Source organism: Phragmites australis, chromosome 4 (assembly GCF_958298935.1).
Source record: "Phragmites australis chromosome 4, lpPhrAust1.1, whole genome shotgun sequence".
NCBI classification, from domain to species: Eukaryota; Viridiplantae; Streptophyta; class Magnoliopsida; order Poales; family Poaceae; genus Phragmites; species Phragmites australis.
In genome coordinates, this window is record NC_084924.1 from 19,809,569 (window position 1) to 19,824,150 (window position 14,582).

The 14,582-nt window shown below is 45.6% G+C and overlaps 1 protein-coding gene across 1 annotated transcript; it reads left to right on the forward strand.

Moving 5' to 3' along the window:
- The first annotated feature begins 10,761 nt into the window (after positions 1–10,761).
- LOC133915884 (DNA-directed RNA polymerases II, IV and V subunit 6A-like) lies at positions 10,762–14,389 on the forward strand. The gene is made up of 6 exons (XM_062359260.1): positions 10,762–11,018; positions 11,717–11,750; positions 11,843–12,015; positions 12,094–12,145; positions 13,892–13,959; positions 14,045–14,389. Exons 1-6 carry the CDS (start codon positions 10,984–10,986, stop codon positions 14,112–14,114), a joined length of 432 nt encoding a protein of 143 aa, XP_062215244.1. The 5' UTR covers positions 10,762–10,983; the 3' UTR covers positions 14,115–14,389.
- Positions 14,390–14,582: the final 193 nt, after the last annotated feature.

The following is a 14,582-nucleotide window of genomic DNA, read 5'->3' on the forward strand; positions in this document are numbered from 1 at the left end:
ATGTAATTTCTTACTCTTGGATGTTGTCTCATCTTCGTTGCTCTCCAAATCAACGTCACTCAAGTTGTCTTATTTGAGCGTTGGAAGAACTCGATGCACGACCTTACTGTTGAGAAATATATTCTTCTTCTTGTCATTGATCAAGCACTTCTTTTTCTCCTTCTCCTCTTTTGTTGCCTTCTCTGCAAGCATAGGACAATTGGAACGAATATGGTTGAGATCACCATATTCATAGCATCTTTGAGGATCTCCACTTTCTCTCTTCCTCATACGCACATTCTGCAATGTTTTAGAGAAACGAGTAGAGAGTAGTGCTAAATCTTCTTCAGAAATCAACTCAAACTAATCATTGGTTAATAAAGATATAGAAGATAAGGAAAAGCTTGATGAAGAATATTCAATAAGAGACATGCTAGGTTGAGATATCAAAGCAATTGATTTATTAGCGTTCTTACTAACAAAAACATCTAGCTCATGAGTTTTTAATTTAGAATAAAGAACATCTCATATAAGTATACACATGACAGTAGATTCTCTAATAGATGTTACTTTCATCTCCCACATTGAGATATCTAAATCTCCTAGTAATTGACGTGCATTCTCAGCATCAGTATATGTAACATTAACACCACGTAAATTGCTAAGAATTTTATTAAGTCGAGCAAAGAAATCATCTAGTGACTCACCAGATTTCATCTCAAATTTTATGTTTCTTTGTTATATAAATCTTGACGTACCTCTTTAATAGTAGTTGAACCTTCATAGTAATCATAGTGTTTTTCATTCCTTGTACGCTGATTTGAGATGTATTTCTTGGTCGAAGTCACTCCTTCCTAATCCTTGGATGATCAGGTTCCTTGCCTTGCTGTTCATCTCGACGGCCGGCATGTTTCGCACAATCACCTCATTATTCTTTGAAGCCACATATAGCTTGTAGACCTTTTCTCAAATTGTAAAGCCATGTGCTTGAAATGTAGGCATCCAAGGTGTTCCAAACTGAAAATCAACTCCATCAAAAACACAAGATTTTGTGGAATACATATGTGAAGTCATGTTTCTAATTGCCAATTAAGATCAATTAGAAAAGGATTAGGTTATGATACCAATTGTAGGATTGATTACACTCTAGTAAGGCAATCAGAGGAGGATGAATGATCGTGAAAACCAAATTCTACGATTAATTCACCCAAATCGAAAATCGATTTAAACTCAGTATTCCACTCGAAATAGATTATACAAATTCTAGTAAAAAATAATGTAGAGAAAGATCCGCTGATCTGATTACTTTCAAATTTTGATAGCTGAAACTAGATTCAAATAAGAAACTAACCAAATAAGAATCAAGTCAACAGCGCAGATAGATGAGGGCTCCCCCAAAACCCACGCCGGCGTTTACTCCGAGCCTGGCGGCCACCTCCTCCTCAGCCGCGGTGGCCACCTCCCCCTCGGCCGCGCGCGCGGTTCCCTCTCCTTCGCAGACGTCGAGTTCCCTCCCCTCCTTGTCCCCTCGCGCGGCGCCCTTCTTCCCCCGCTCGCGTGGTCGGTCTAAGCATGAACGCTGGAGCGACGATAGCCTTGACAGCCTAGGGTCCTCTGGCTCTGATGGCGGCCCTTCTTACCGCGACTTTGTCGTCTCATCTTCGGCTCCAGCATCGTTAGCTATTTCGGCAGCACACGACTCGGTGAGCGGTTCGGCTTCCGGTGGGGGCGACGCGGCAGCTGCTGGAGCTGGGGCCAGGCCCACCCCCAGGATCTTTCTCTCCCGTCGGCAGCGTCCTGTTGTCCCGCGTGGTCGTCCTGACTCGGAGGGGTGGCAGGTGGTTGAGTCGCGGGGGCCTCGGCACCAGCGCCGGTGTGCGGCTCGTCCTCCGTGTCGTCCAGTCCCTATCAACCTGGTCGGCAAGTGCTTCAACTGCTTCTCCACCGCGCACTCCGCAGCCCAGTGCCGCCAAAGAATTCGGTGCTTCCGCTGCAGGTCTCTGGGGCACCGATCTTACGTGTGCCCTGGACTGACTGGTGCGACCCCTCCGACGAAGCGTGTCCCTGTTTGGCGGCAGGTTCCTACAGTCCAGGTACCAGCGGTCGCTACCCTCCCGCAACGGTCTTCTCCGGCGGGCATGGTGTGTGGCGCGACTGGTGTGGCTGACCCTGCCCCTCCGTCAAGGCGAGTCTCCGTGTGGTAGCGCATCTCTCCAATACCGATGCCGGCTGACGCCAACCCCCCGCAACGGTCCCTCCCGGTGGGCGCGGCGCGTGGCGTGGCTGGCATTGCTGCGGCGCCTCAAGGGGGCTCCGCAGGCATGGTCAATGACATGGCGGCGCATGATTCTGGAGGCGTTTCGGGTGCCAGGGCGGGGCGGCACCGGCGTCATCGGCAGCGTTTCCGCCAGCGTGGGCACTCTGGCACACCCCCAGCAGCGGATGCCTTGCCTGAAACCACCTCAGAAGTGGTGCCTGTGAATCCCTCAGCCTGTGAGCAGCCTCTCCCATGTATCATCAACTGGACCGATCGCTTTGCTAGGGCTGAGGAGGACTTCGCACACACGGTGATCGTGACGGTCATTGGCGAAGAGCCTTTAGCCGAGGTAAGAGTGGTTGCGGCGGCGATTGCTGCCCAGTTGGATGTCGACGCGAATAGCCTGGTGCTTCGTCGTGCTTCTGCTTCAAGCTACCTACTAGTTCTTCCCGACCTCAACTCGGTGGAATCTCTGGTTGGTCTCCGACAGCCGCTCCGCAACACTAATTTCAGACTTCTGTGCAAAAAATGGAGTAGGCTGGTGGGTGCATCTGGGAAGGTTTTGCCTTCGCTGATCGATGTCGAGCTCCGCGACATTCCCGCCCATGTGTGGGAGACCTCGACTGTGGAACATCTGCTGAGCCTTCATGCCTGGATTCAACGCGTGCATCAGGACACTCTCAACTTGGTGGATTTGTCAGTTTTTCGCTGCTCGGCATGGTGCTCGGATCCTTGTTTGATTCCTCATTCCAGAAAGCTTTGGGTCACTGAGCCGCTAGTCGCTGTTGAGGAAGACCCACCGGTGAAGCGTGTGCTGGAATATGATATTGACATTCGTTTCTCCGTCCAGCTTCATCCTGATGGTTCTGCAGCAAGCCCACCTCCCCCGCCTGGGGATGATGACGACGACGGGGGTGCCTCTGCGCGTCGACGACGCCGACTGCGCTCTCCATCGCCACCGCGACCCCCAAGTCCGGCTGCTGGTGGCACGTCCGGCGTTTCTGGCGCTGGCGGTGCGGGACGTGGGCCTGGCCGAGTGCGAGAGACCCCAGCTGAGACGTCATCGGCCGTCCCAGGGCTGGTCGCCGATTCCCAGGCTGCCATTGGTGTCCCGCGTGGGATCCCAAGCGTCGAGCTCCTTAGCAATAAGTCTATTCATGTTACCGAGGGCGAGGGGGCGGCAGCCGCTTTTGCCCCAAAGACGCTGGTTGGCGGAACGCTATCCATTGCCGCCTCTTTCCCTGCGGATGAGGTAGCCCCATCTGTAATTTCTCCCACCTTGGTGCGCTACGAATTTGAGAGGGATTCGCTGCTCCCCTGGGCCGGTGGTGGGCTGGAATCGGAAAACTCCCCTGATGTGGCTTTGGGCCCGAAGCCTGGGCTGCAATCTTCTGAAGATGATGGCGAGAGGGGTCTTGGTGGGGCAACGGCGCTACCGGCCTCAACACGTTCCCCCCTCCTCTTCCCCGCTGATGAGGCTACGGTGGAGCCGGCCTCTCCGCAATCCCATTCCTCCCCCATACCAGAGTTCAACCTTCTGGTCACCTCGTCGCCACAATCCAAGACCCCAGCAAAGCCGCTCCAAGTATACTTCAGGCGCCGCTCCCGCCGCTGTTCGAGGGGACCAGCTCGGACCTCGCCGGTCCCTCCGCTAGCAGGGGAAGTGGCTGCTGCCCCCGCGGACGTGGCCCCGCCGGCGACAGGGGAAGTGGCTGTTGCCTGTGTGCTTCCTCTCGCCACGGATGTGGCCCCGCCGGCGACCGTGAGCCCCCCTCCCCCTCCGGACGCCCGGGCTGCCTTCATCAACAAACTTGCTCGGCGCGCAGGGGGGCCTTCTCCCTGTCCCTGCCATCAACAAGCGTCGAGGCAAGACCCTGCCACCAGGTGACACCCCATGGCGTAGCCGTCGCCTGGCTGGGGCGAAGACTGATTTTGGACTCAACAATCTGGAGAGGAGAACGAAGAAGAGGACAATGCGGACTCTAGAACTCATTGAGGAGCATGAGGGTATAGATCAACATGCCCTGGATGATTATGTGAAGCTGTTTGAGCAGCCCCTTCCTGATTCTCATCTCCAGGCTCTGGCTGCTCTTTTCAATTGGTCCCTCCCTGAAAATCTGGGTGAGGGGGAGGGTGGTGAGCTGCTGTTTTAAGCCACCAGTTGTTCTTTTTGGTCGTTTGACAAATCTATGTTTAATGGATCCTTCCAAAATTCTGATTTGGAATTTAGGGGTTTGAATTCTTCTTCCAGACAGGACTCTCTGTGCTCTCTTGTGGACTCTTCGCGGTCGGATATTGTGTGTGTTCAGGAAACCAAAATTGCAGGCATGTCTCGCAGGATTATTCTCTCAGCTCTTGGGTCTGATTTTCCAGATTATGCTGTTGTCCCCTCTGCCGGTGCTAGTGGAGGAATTCTGATTACCTGGAGACGTCATATTGGTGTTTCAGGAGTTCAGAGGATTGACAATCACAGTGTAACAATTCAGTTTGTTGCTGAGGATGGGCAAGCGTGGTGGCTAACTTGTGTTTATGGGCCACAAGGTAATGAAGATAAAATCCAATTTCTGCAGGAACTACGTGATGTCCGAGCAGCTTGCCCAGGACCGTGGATGATTGCTGGGGATTTCAATCTAATTTATAAGGCTGAGGACAAGAATAATGCTAATTTCAATAGGGCCATGATGGGTCGCTTCAGAAGGCTTATCAATGATCTTGCTATCAAGGAGATTCCATTGCACGGCCGCAAATTCACATGGTCAAACCAGCAGGTTTCCCCTACTCTAGTGAAATTGGGCAGAGTTCTCTGCACTATGGACTGGGAAGACAGATTTCCTAATTGTCTGCTACAGATTTTGGCTTCTGATGATTCGGATCACTGCCCCCTTTTACTTGGTCTACGAGATAACAATCCGGGTCGTCGCAGGTTCCATTTTGAGTCCTTCTGGCCCAAACTTGATGGCTTTCAGGAAGCCGTCTCCTCAGCCTGGGCCTCGATTCCTGCTGGCCTCTGTCCTTTCATAACCTTGAAAAAGAAATTCAAGGCCACCACCAGAGGTCTGCAGAGATGGAGCGACAAAGTGGTCGGTCAGGTGAATTTTCAGCTCGCTTTGGCTAGGGAAATTCTCCACCAGTTTGAGATCGCCCAAGATAGTCGTCAGTTATCCTCGGGGGAATTATGGCTCAAAAACAGTCTAAAAAAGCACAGCTTAGCTCTAGCATCCCTCCAGCGCACAATTGCTCGGCTGCGTTCAAGGATTAGTTGGCTCCGTGACGGAGATGCAAATACAAAGCTCTTCCACCTTCATGCTCATCACCGGAAAAGAAAGAACTTTATTGGAAAAATTGTTGATGGTGAGCAAATCTGCACTAGTCATGAGGATAAGGCTGCAGTTATTGATGGTTTCTTTGAAAATCTGCTGGGTAACTGTGCTGACAGGGAGTACACTATCAATTTATCGGAGTTAGAAATCAATGCTCATGATCTTGCTGATCTCGAGCTCCCATTTAGTGAGGCTGAAGTGTGGAACACAATTAAAATTTTACCTTCAAACAAAGCTCCCGGGCCAGACGGCTTCACGGGACGATTTTATAAAGCTTGCTGGCCCATCATAAGGGATGATATTATGGCGGCAGTTTCAGCAGTTTGGAACAGGAAGTTTCTGAATTTTGACATTCTCAATTCAGCCTATATCACTCTCCTTCCTAAGAAGAATGGTGCTGATCAGCCTAAAGATTTCCGACCCATAAGCCTGGTTCACAGCTTCGCCAAATTAATCACTAAAATGTTGGCTAATCGCCTCGCTGGTCGTTTACAACAAATGGTCTCTCCTATTCAAAGCGCCTTCATAAAAGGGCGATTCATTCAGGATAACTTCATGATGGCTCAGCAAACAGCAAGGCTCCTTCATCAACAAAAGCAGCCTCGGATTCTTCTCAAACTAGATATTTCAAAGGCCTTTGATTCTGTGTCTTGGCCTTTCCTTCTGGAGGTATTGCAGCAGCGTGGTTTCGAGCAAGTTTGCTGAGATATCATCAGTGGGCTGCTCTCCTCGTCATCAACCCAAGTTCTTTTAAATGGGGTGCCTGGGGATCATATTCATCATCGGCGAGGATTACGACAAGGTGACCCCCTCTCCCCCATGCTCTTTATCTTGGTAATGGATGTGTTGGGGCATATGATTAATAAAGCCACCAGTGAAGGTTTTTTGCTGCCACTGTCAACTCGTGGATTTCAGAACCGCATTTCTATCTATGCTGATGACGTGGCTCTCTTTCTCCGCCCGGAGGCTGGGGATATCTCTACAACCGTGGATATTCTTAATTTGTTTGGAGAGGCATCTGGGCTCAAGACAAATCTGCAGAAAAGTATTGTGCTCTCGATCAGGTGTGGTGATCCGGAGATTGCTACCATACAGAACCTGCTACCCTGTCCACTCTCAGAATTCCCATGCAAATACTTGGGTGTGCCCCTATCCCTAAGGAAACTAACCAAACAACAGGTGCAGCCCATTATTGACCACATTGCAGATAAATTGCCCGGCTGGAAGGCAGACTTAATGACTAGGGCTGGAAGATGGGTACTAGTACAATTTGTTCTCACTGGGATGCTCATTTATTTGGCTATGGCCGTTGATTTTCCTCCATGGGCTATCAAAGCGGTGGACAGAATTCGGCGCGGTTTTCTTTGGAGAGGTCGCAAAGAGGCGAAAGGTGGTCATTGTCTTGTGGCCTGGGTCAAAGTTTGCCGACCACCGGAGTTTGGGGGTCTGGGAATTTCAGATCTTAAGTCCCTTGGCTGGTCTCTGCGCATGAGATGGGTTTGGCTGCAGAAAACAGAGCCTCATCGCCCTTGGGCTACTCTCCCATTCCATGTGCCTGAGCAAGTGAAAGCCTTCTTCTCTGTAGCAGTGAATTCTTTAGTTGGAAATGGTACAAATACTCTTTTCTGGACAGATCGGTGGCTTCATGGGCAATGCATTGCAGACCTTGCCCCTAGCCTTTTCGCGGCTATTCCTAAAAGGAGGGTTAAGCGACGCACTGTCTGGGACGCCCTCAATAACCGGGCTTGGATTTCGGACATTCAGGGAGCCCTTACAGTTGGTGTGATTGCAGATTATCTCCAGTTATGGGATCTATTGATGGATTTTTAGCTGCAGCCGGAGGTTGAGGATAAACACTTATGGAGGCTCTCCTCCAATGGACAATATTCGGCTAAGTCGGCATATGAAGGATTCTTTTTGGGTTCTACTCTTTTCGAACCATGGGAAAGGATTTGGAAATCTTGGGCACCGCCCAAATGTCGCTTCTTTGTGTGGCTGGTCGCGCACAATAAGTGCTGGACGGCTGATCGTCTAGCACGTCGGGGGCTACCTCATCCGGAGTATTGTCCTCTTTGTGACCAAGAAAAGGAGACTATCGATCATCTCCTTGTCCATTGCGTGTTCGCAAGAGAATTTTGGTTCATTTTGTTCAGACAGGTCAGTCTTCAATCATTGTCCCCTCAGCCTACCGAAATATCCTTCCATGCTTGGTGGGAGAAAGCTAGCAGCAGCACCGATGATGAGATGATGAGGCAAGGAATTAATTCGCTCATTATACTCGGAGCCTGGACTATATGGAACCATCGCAATGGGTGTGTTTTCGATGGAGCACAACCGAACTTAGCTGGGGCTTTGATCATAGCAGGCGAGGAGCGCCGCTTATGGTCTATGGCTGGTGCTCGAGGGCTTTCATTCTTGACTGCCCTCCTTCCCGGTAGTTAGATTGTCTACCTTAGTTTGGTCGCCTTTGTGGTCTCGGGCGCGATTGTAATCCTGGAAACTGTTAAGGAGTGAGTGCGTGTGTGTGTGTGTGTGTGTTCTGTGTATGTGTGGTGTTTGTGGGGTTGTTTGGGCTCTTGCCCTTTTCTCTTCTTATATAATGAGGCACAGCTCTCCTGCGTTTTCGAAAAAAAAAGAATCGAGTCAATCGGATATGTGGATTAAGAATTATGCTTAGTCGAAGTAGACTGTATCAATAGAATCGAGTAAATCAAAACCTAGTCGAGTTGACCGAAAAGCTACTTGAGATCAACCAAATCCACTCTAAATTTTCTTAGATCAAACACTAAATACTCTAGCAAGGTTTTGGATGGATTAAACCAAGATGAAACTTTATAGAAACACGAAATTAATCGAAAACCAAAACTAAGTATGTAGAATATAAAACAGAGAGAAAATTTCAAATCAACTTACGAAACTTGATTTTTATTGCATATATGAGTTTACAAGATGCCTCTCTAAAGCATCCAATAAGGATTTTTATGAAATCTCAAAACCCTAAACAGATCTACTCTCTAGATCAAAAGTCTAAATCTGATCTCATTCTTGATGCACCTTACCCTGACTGAGACTCTCTCAATATATAGCCCTCCAAACCATCCTTGATTTGAAAATAACATGATCATATCCTACCTAGATATAAACCATACCAAGACACATTCACACATAACCGAATTCAATTTGTGCTTGAGTCCAACTCAAACTAGCACTCGATTCCTTATGGGACTGGACTCTTCGACCAATCAGATCGCAACCTGACCTTGCCATGTACTCGAACGGCTCTATCATCCGAACACACAATTTGGTTGTCCATGACTTCGCGTACGTCTACCCTTCTCCGCAACGCACCTAGTCACACACATGCAACATTGTCTTAACGTACACGATTATCTAGCCTGAACGTCCCACATAACATCGTCGATCACTACGACCTTAGTTCCTCCTTATCCTAGTCGCTGAACCTCAATTCCTCCCTAAACTTAGTTCGTCGATCCGTCATCGATATGTCACCATCGAGCAACACCTGCACATGAATCAAACAACAAACTAGTGCAAGTACAAATCCTTCCCGACTTGACTCAAAATCAATTCACGCAACACCATGCAAATGAGTATATTGCATCATCTCTACGCTAACACCAGCGTATAAGAATATCTAAGCAGCATCTTAGCAACTCATGAACATTATCCTAATATTATTATGTTAAATCACTTTGCTCTGTTAATTTCATTATTCAAACTATTTTTTTATCACATGAACTGCACTGCGAACTGAAAATAATGCTAGCTCTCCACTTGGGTTGACCTCTCACTCCTCTCTAGCCCAAAAGGTTAATAGGCACTACATATCCTCACACCATGGCTGGTGGGATGTACAACAATATTGTGCAACTTGAGGGTGTAAATCCTAGAGAGCTCGATATAAATTTTTTTGAAAATTTCATGAGTTTAGAATATGTAAATCAAGGTTTTCTAGTTGTTTCTATCTTGTATTGGTAACGTTAATGACCATCTTATGGATGATGAGGCTCAGGGAGCTCCTACCCAAGCACTTTGGAGCAGTTTATTCTCCAAAGCTACATGGGTATCAGATTTTCAAGTTGGATTGGCTTGCTACATATCTTGCAAGTCTTTCCCAAATAGAGCTGATAAATTGGCCAAGATGCACGCAGCTACCATCACTTGGTCAGTTACCTAATCTACAAGAACTGTCTCTTCGCGCATTGCCAAACATCAAGAAACTGGATATGGATTTCTGTTGTGGCAGTCCAACATTCGTGAAGTTAACAATATTTATTCTGCAGGGCATGAAGAATCTATAAATCTGGAACACAACCATATCAGTATCTAATGATGATAGTAGGAGAAAATTCATGTTTCCCATCCTTCACAAGTTGCTGATACACGGTTACAGCAAGCTGACGGTGAAACCGTGCCCACTTGCCGTTGTGGAGTGGATCATAGAGGTTAATGATGTAATGATATCATCATGGAACAAGGGAGGACGTGCGAGCACTTGTTTTTCAATCTAGTAACTTTTTTTTTTTTGGAAATCACAGATTGCCATGTCCATCCTGATGATTGGAGGTTGCTCAAATTGAGCAACTTCCTGAAATTTAGGTTGTGCTTATCTTGAGATTAAGTTAATTTGTGTGAATTCTTGGTTACAGAATTACTGATTTGGTGTGCTAGTTTGAGTAATTCTGCCAAGTCTTAGTAAGTTTAGATTCATTAATCTCATATTGACAAAGTCGGTCCAATACCATAATTTTCATTAATACAGTTGGTGATGTGATAGTTTGAAGATGACAAAACATGGTTGTGACACACGCATATAAAGATGGATCAAGGCTCTGTACTAGCTCATTTATGCGTGTTTTCAGTTTCCCAATCTAAATTATTAGAGTTACAATATACGGAATAAGGGATAGAAGAGGGTTGTAACAGCATATTAGGGCAAATTGGATTTCTCATTTGGTCTAGTTTGTTAAACAAACTGAGATAAAATAGTCAATTTGTTAGACTTCAATGTAGGGTTAGGAGGGATTTACCCCAAATTTGCACCGCACAATATTTATTCTACCTCTTAGGAGGGATTTTGCACCGCACTTAGATTTCTGGGATAAATACAGCTATTTTATGTATAGGGGTATTTGCAACTTCAGATGAGGGATAAGGAGCCATTTGCAATTTTTTTTTAAAAAAAAACATTGCCGGATTTCTTCTTCTTCTCAAGATTCGTGGTGGGAAGCATAGAACCCCACCCTTAATTCGAGGAGACGGCCAAGATTCTTCTCAAGTTCTTTTGTGGTCCGGACTCGTCTCGGGCGTACTCCCTTTCTTCCAGTCGCGCTCCTCCCCACAGCCGCACGGCGAAAACCCTAGCGAGCAAGCCACCGGAACAGCGGCGCTTGGGCGGCGTGAGCCATGGCGGACGACGATTACAATGAAATCGACATGGGGTTCGATCTCTGCCTCCTCCCTCCCACCTTCTCTCGTGCTTGTTTCGTCTTATAACGCAAAAGTTTTCATAGCAGAGCTAGGGTTTCGATAGATACTGTCTTCGCTAATTCTAGAACAAACAACCGTTTCCCTTTGTTTATTGACAGCATTTGGGTTGGTGGTGATTGATCTGGCGCTCCTCGTGAGAGTAGGGGGCAGGGGCAGGGGATTTCATTGATTCAAGAGGGAGCTAGGGTTTGGAGTTGAAACAATAGGCGGCCTTGGTGTTGCGTCTCGTAGGAATTCATATCGGTTTTCGTGCCTTCGGTAGTTAGTTGATAGGCTGAATTTGTCCATGAGTCGAGTAGTTGCTTCCTGCAGCGGTTTATGAAATGCAGGGTTCCTCTCCAATTAAGGGCAATGTTTGTAGCTTTTGTTTGTTGCCTGCCTGGTTTGGAAACTTAAGGGTGTCACTGCTTTTTAGCTGCCAGGCTTACTTATCTTCTCAGGATGTCATAGTCACTATGTCTGGTACATAGATGCGTATAATTAAACAAACTAGAGGATATTCATAAATATTGGTAGAGATAGAGTTCAGCATTGATCACCATCCATTTGTGACTCTTTTGATCACTCAGATATCTATTATTATACGCCAAGGTTCACATATTTGTTTCGGTGAATTTAGGATCTCACAGTTCTTCATTTTGTTATGCAGGTACGAGGATGAGCCCCCAGAACCTGAGATTGAGGTGTGAACCCATTTCTATTCTTCTATTCTACTGTTATGGTTTATAGGAAGAGCTTGTACAACTGATAAAACCAATGTACTCTTGTTGAACAGGAAGGGGCTGAAGAAGAGCTTGAGAACAACAATGAGGATACCCCTGATGACGTTGTAGGTGCAGAGGGCGAAGAAAAGGAACAGGAAAAGACCCAGAGGCCACGCAAAACGTCAAAATATATGACAAAGTATGAGCGGGCACGCATCCTGGGTACACGAGCTTTGCAGATAAGGTCTAGTTCTGTTTGAGAGTATTGCACGAGTAAATGAGATCTTTCAACAAAATACTGACCCTTTTTGTTATTTTACAGTATGAATGCTCCAGTCATGGTTGAGCTTGAGGGAGAAACTGATCCTCTTGAGGTAAATTTAATTTTTGGTTTTAGTAGAGTTTTAATTGGGATGGCTCGGGATAAACATTAGACTTTGTATATTTTTGTTGATGGTCTCAGTTTCACTTGTTGAGCTATATTTCTCGTACTAGTAAAAGCTTGAATAGTATTTCACAATAAACATTTGCTTTCTAAATGAAGGTTAACCTATGGATACCATGTGTAATGTAATTAACCATGTCATTTTCTTATTTATGAATGTACATTAGATCCACTGTGTAATGAATATTTTGCTCATCGTGGAAACTTTTAATATTCAATAGTGTACATATGTTTGAGAATGTCCTTGTGTACAGGCACTTGTAATAATTGTATCAGAAATCCAATCAATTAGTGCCAATAGAACTGACTGACTTTCGACTAGAATATTGGGTTGCTTGCATTTTAGTTGGGAAACCTCATTATGCTATTTGTCAGTTTGAGATACAATTATACCATTTACAAGAAGTACTCTTTCTAAAATAATGTGGCCATTGATTTGACTTTTAGTTAAGAAGAGTATGGAAATTTGTTAGTTCAGTTTGATGGTCTGATAGCCAAGCATGCTTTAAAATTGTACAATAGGTCTCTTGTATGGCTTATGAATATGTCTACCTTCTCCTGTATGGTCTTTCCCTGAGACCTGATGCATATTGGTTCCAGTGTATTCACCTGAACTTGTGAAAAGTTTCATTGTCTCAAGTGTCAACATAGGTAATGTATTGTGTACCGTTGAGTATATACATGTTGTCAATGTTAGATGTAATGAGATAACTACTGTGCAGAGGATGGCAAGACTGGCTTCAAAAATATTAGGGTTTCCACTTTAGAGAGATAGATGCAGACTGGGATGTCAGAACTAGAGGGGTTAAGAGATAGCAAATAGAGGGGAGAGATTTCTTCTTGGTTAAATAAAATTCAAAATTCACAACAATGCATCCTTATGTAGATGAATTCTTTCCTGAACACAAAAGGATGCCTTCTTGTTGTGGACTTATGAACCTCCAATACTTTCCTACCATGCCCAAATAGACCACCTACTTCTCCTGGTTTCAATATCTAACTTAGTCTGAGCTGAACTTTCTATTTTGATTCCTGAAGACAAGCCCTCCTCCTGGACCTGGAGAAAGACACACTGACTTATAATTCTCTAACTTTCCTGCATAGAAAGAGTTAGCCATTTTTTTATCAAAAATTCTGGACAAAATACTGCAGAGAACGGCTTTTGAAATTCAGGTCAAATTCCATAATCGTACTGGACACTGGACAGGGACAAAAATGAAAAGAAAGAGAAGCAACTGATACTTATGTTGTTATAAAATCTATTTCCTCTTTTGTTTGCCCTACATGCATGTTTTAATCTTGAAAATTTTGTGGGTTTACACATCAGTCCCTCTTTGTCACTTAAATGTTTTACAATTTTTAGCCTTCTATGTCTACTCTGGGGTATACTAAAAGCATATCATTGTTGGCCTGTGAATTAACAGGTTAAAGTCATTTGAACAAAAGGAATATTGATGGCCTTAGTCTCTTTGTATCAAAAGCTTGATAAACTGTAATATTTTGGGTTATAAACCTCCCAGAAAAGGAAAATAATATGAAATTCCACCTTAGTTATCAATAATTCCTTACAAATACTTTCAGATGCCTTCTCTTATTCCTCATACAAAATGTTAGCATCAGTTTTAGTTTTTATATTGCCTGCTTTGATGATCCATATGTATTTGCACAATTTTAGATTGCCATGAAAGAGCTGAGAGCGCGCAAGATCCCCTTCACAATCAGACGGTACTTACCTGATGGAAGGTTAGTTTATGAGGAAAAGCTCAACACTTGTAAGGAAATTTTACTCAGACTACAGCTCATTGTTAATTACTTTCTGTTCAAACAGCTATGAAGACTGGGGAGTCGATGAGCTCATTGTGGAGGACTCCTGGAAACGCCAGGTTGGTGGGGACTGAAGCTGCTAAGCTACTCAGCATGAAGGGCATTTTGTGGTGCAACTGGACTGTCCTGTAGTTATAATGGTCTGTGCGACTTCTTTATAAGTGGATGTCGTAGGGAATGAAGTTATGGTATGTTACCTTAATGTTGGGGGCCGCCTTGCACTCTGGAATCGTAATCCGCTAGCATGGTTGCATATGATTGTTTGGGTTATTTCAGACATGCAGTTGCAGCGCACTTTTGTGAATACCTCGTTAATTTCAACCTTCCCAAGCGCTGATTCATGAACTGAGATAGGTGGCCTATGGTGCTGTTCGTTGTTGGGGTGATCGAGTGCAAACCCATTGTTGAGCATTAGCTTTAACTCGAAAATTCTATAAGAATCGGAGTAATAAATACAGATATTAGAAGGGTGGTTCAGAGCATAGCTGAGCAGGAAATTCGCAAATCAGAGCATGTTGTATACCGTTCTACTTTGTAGATTG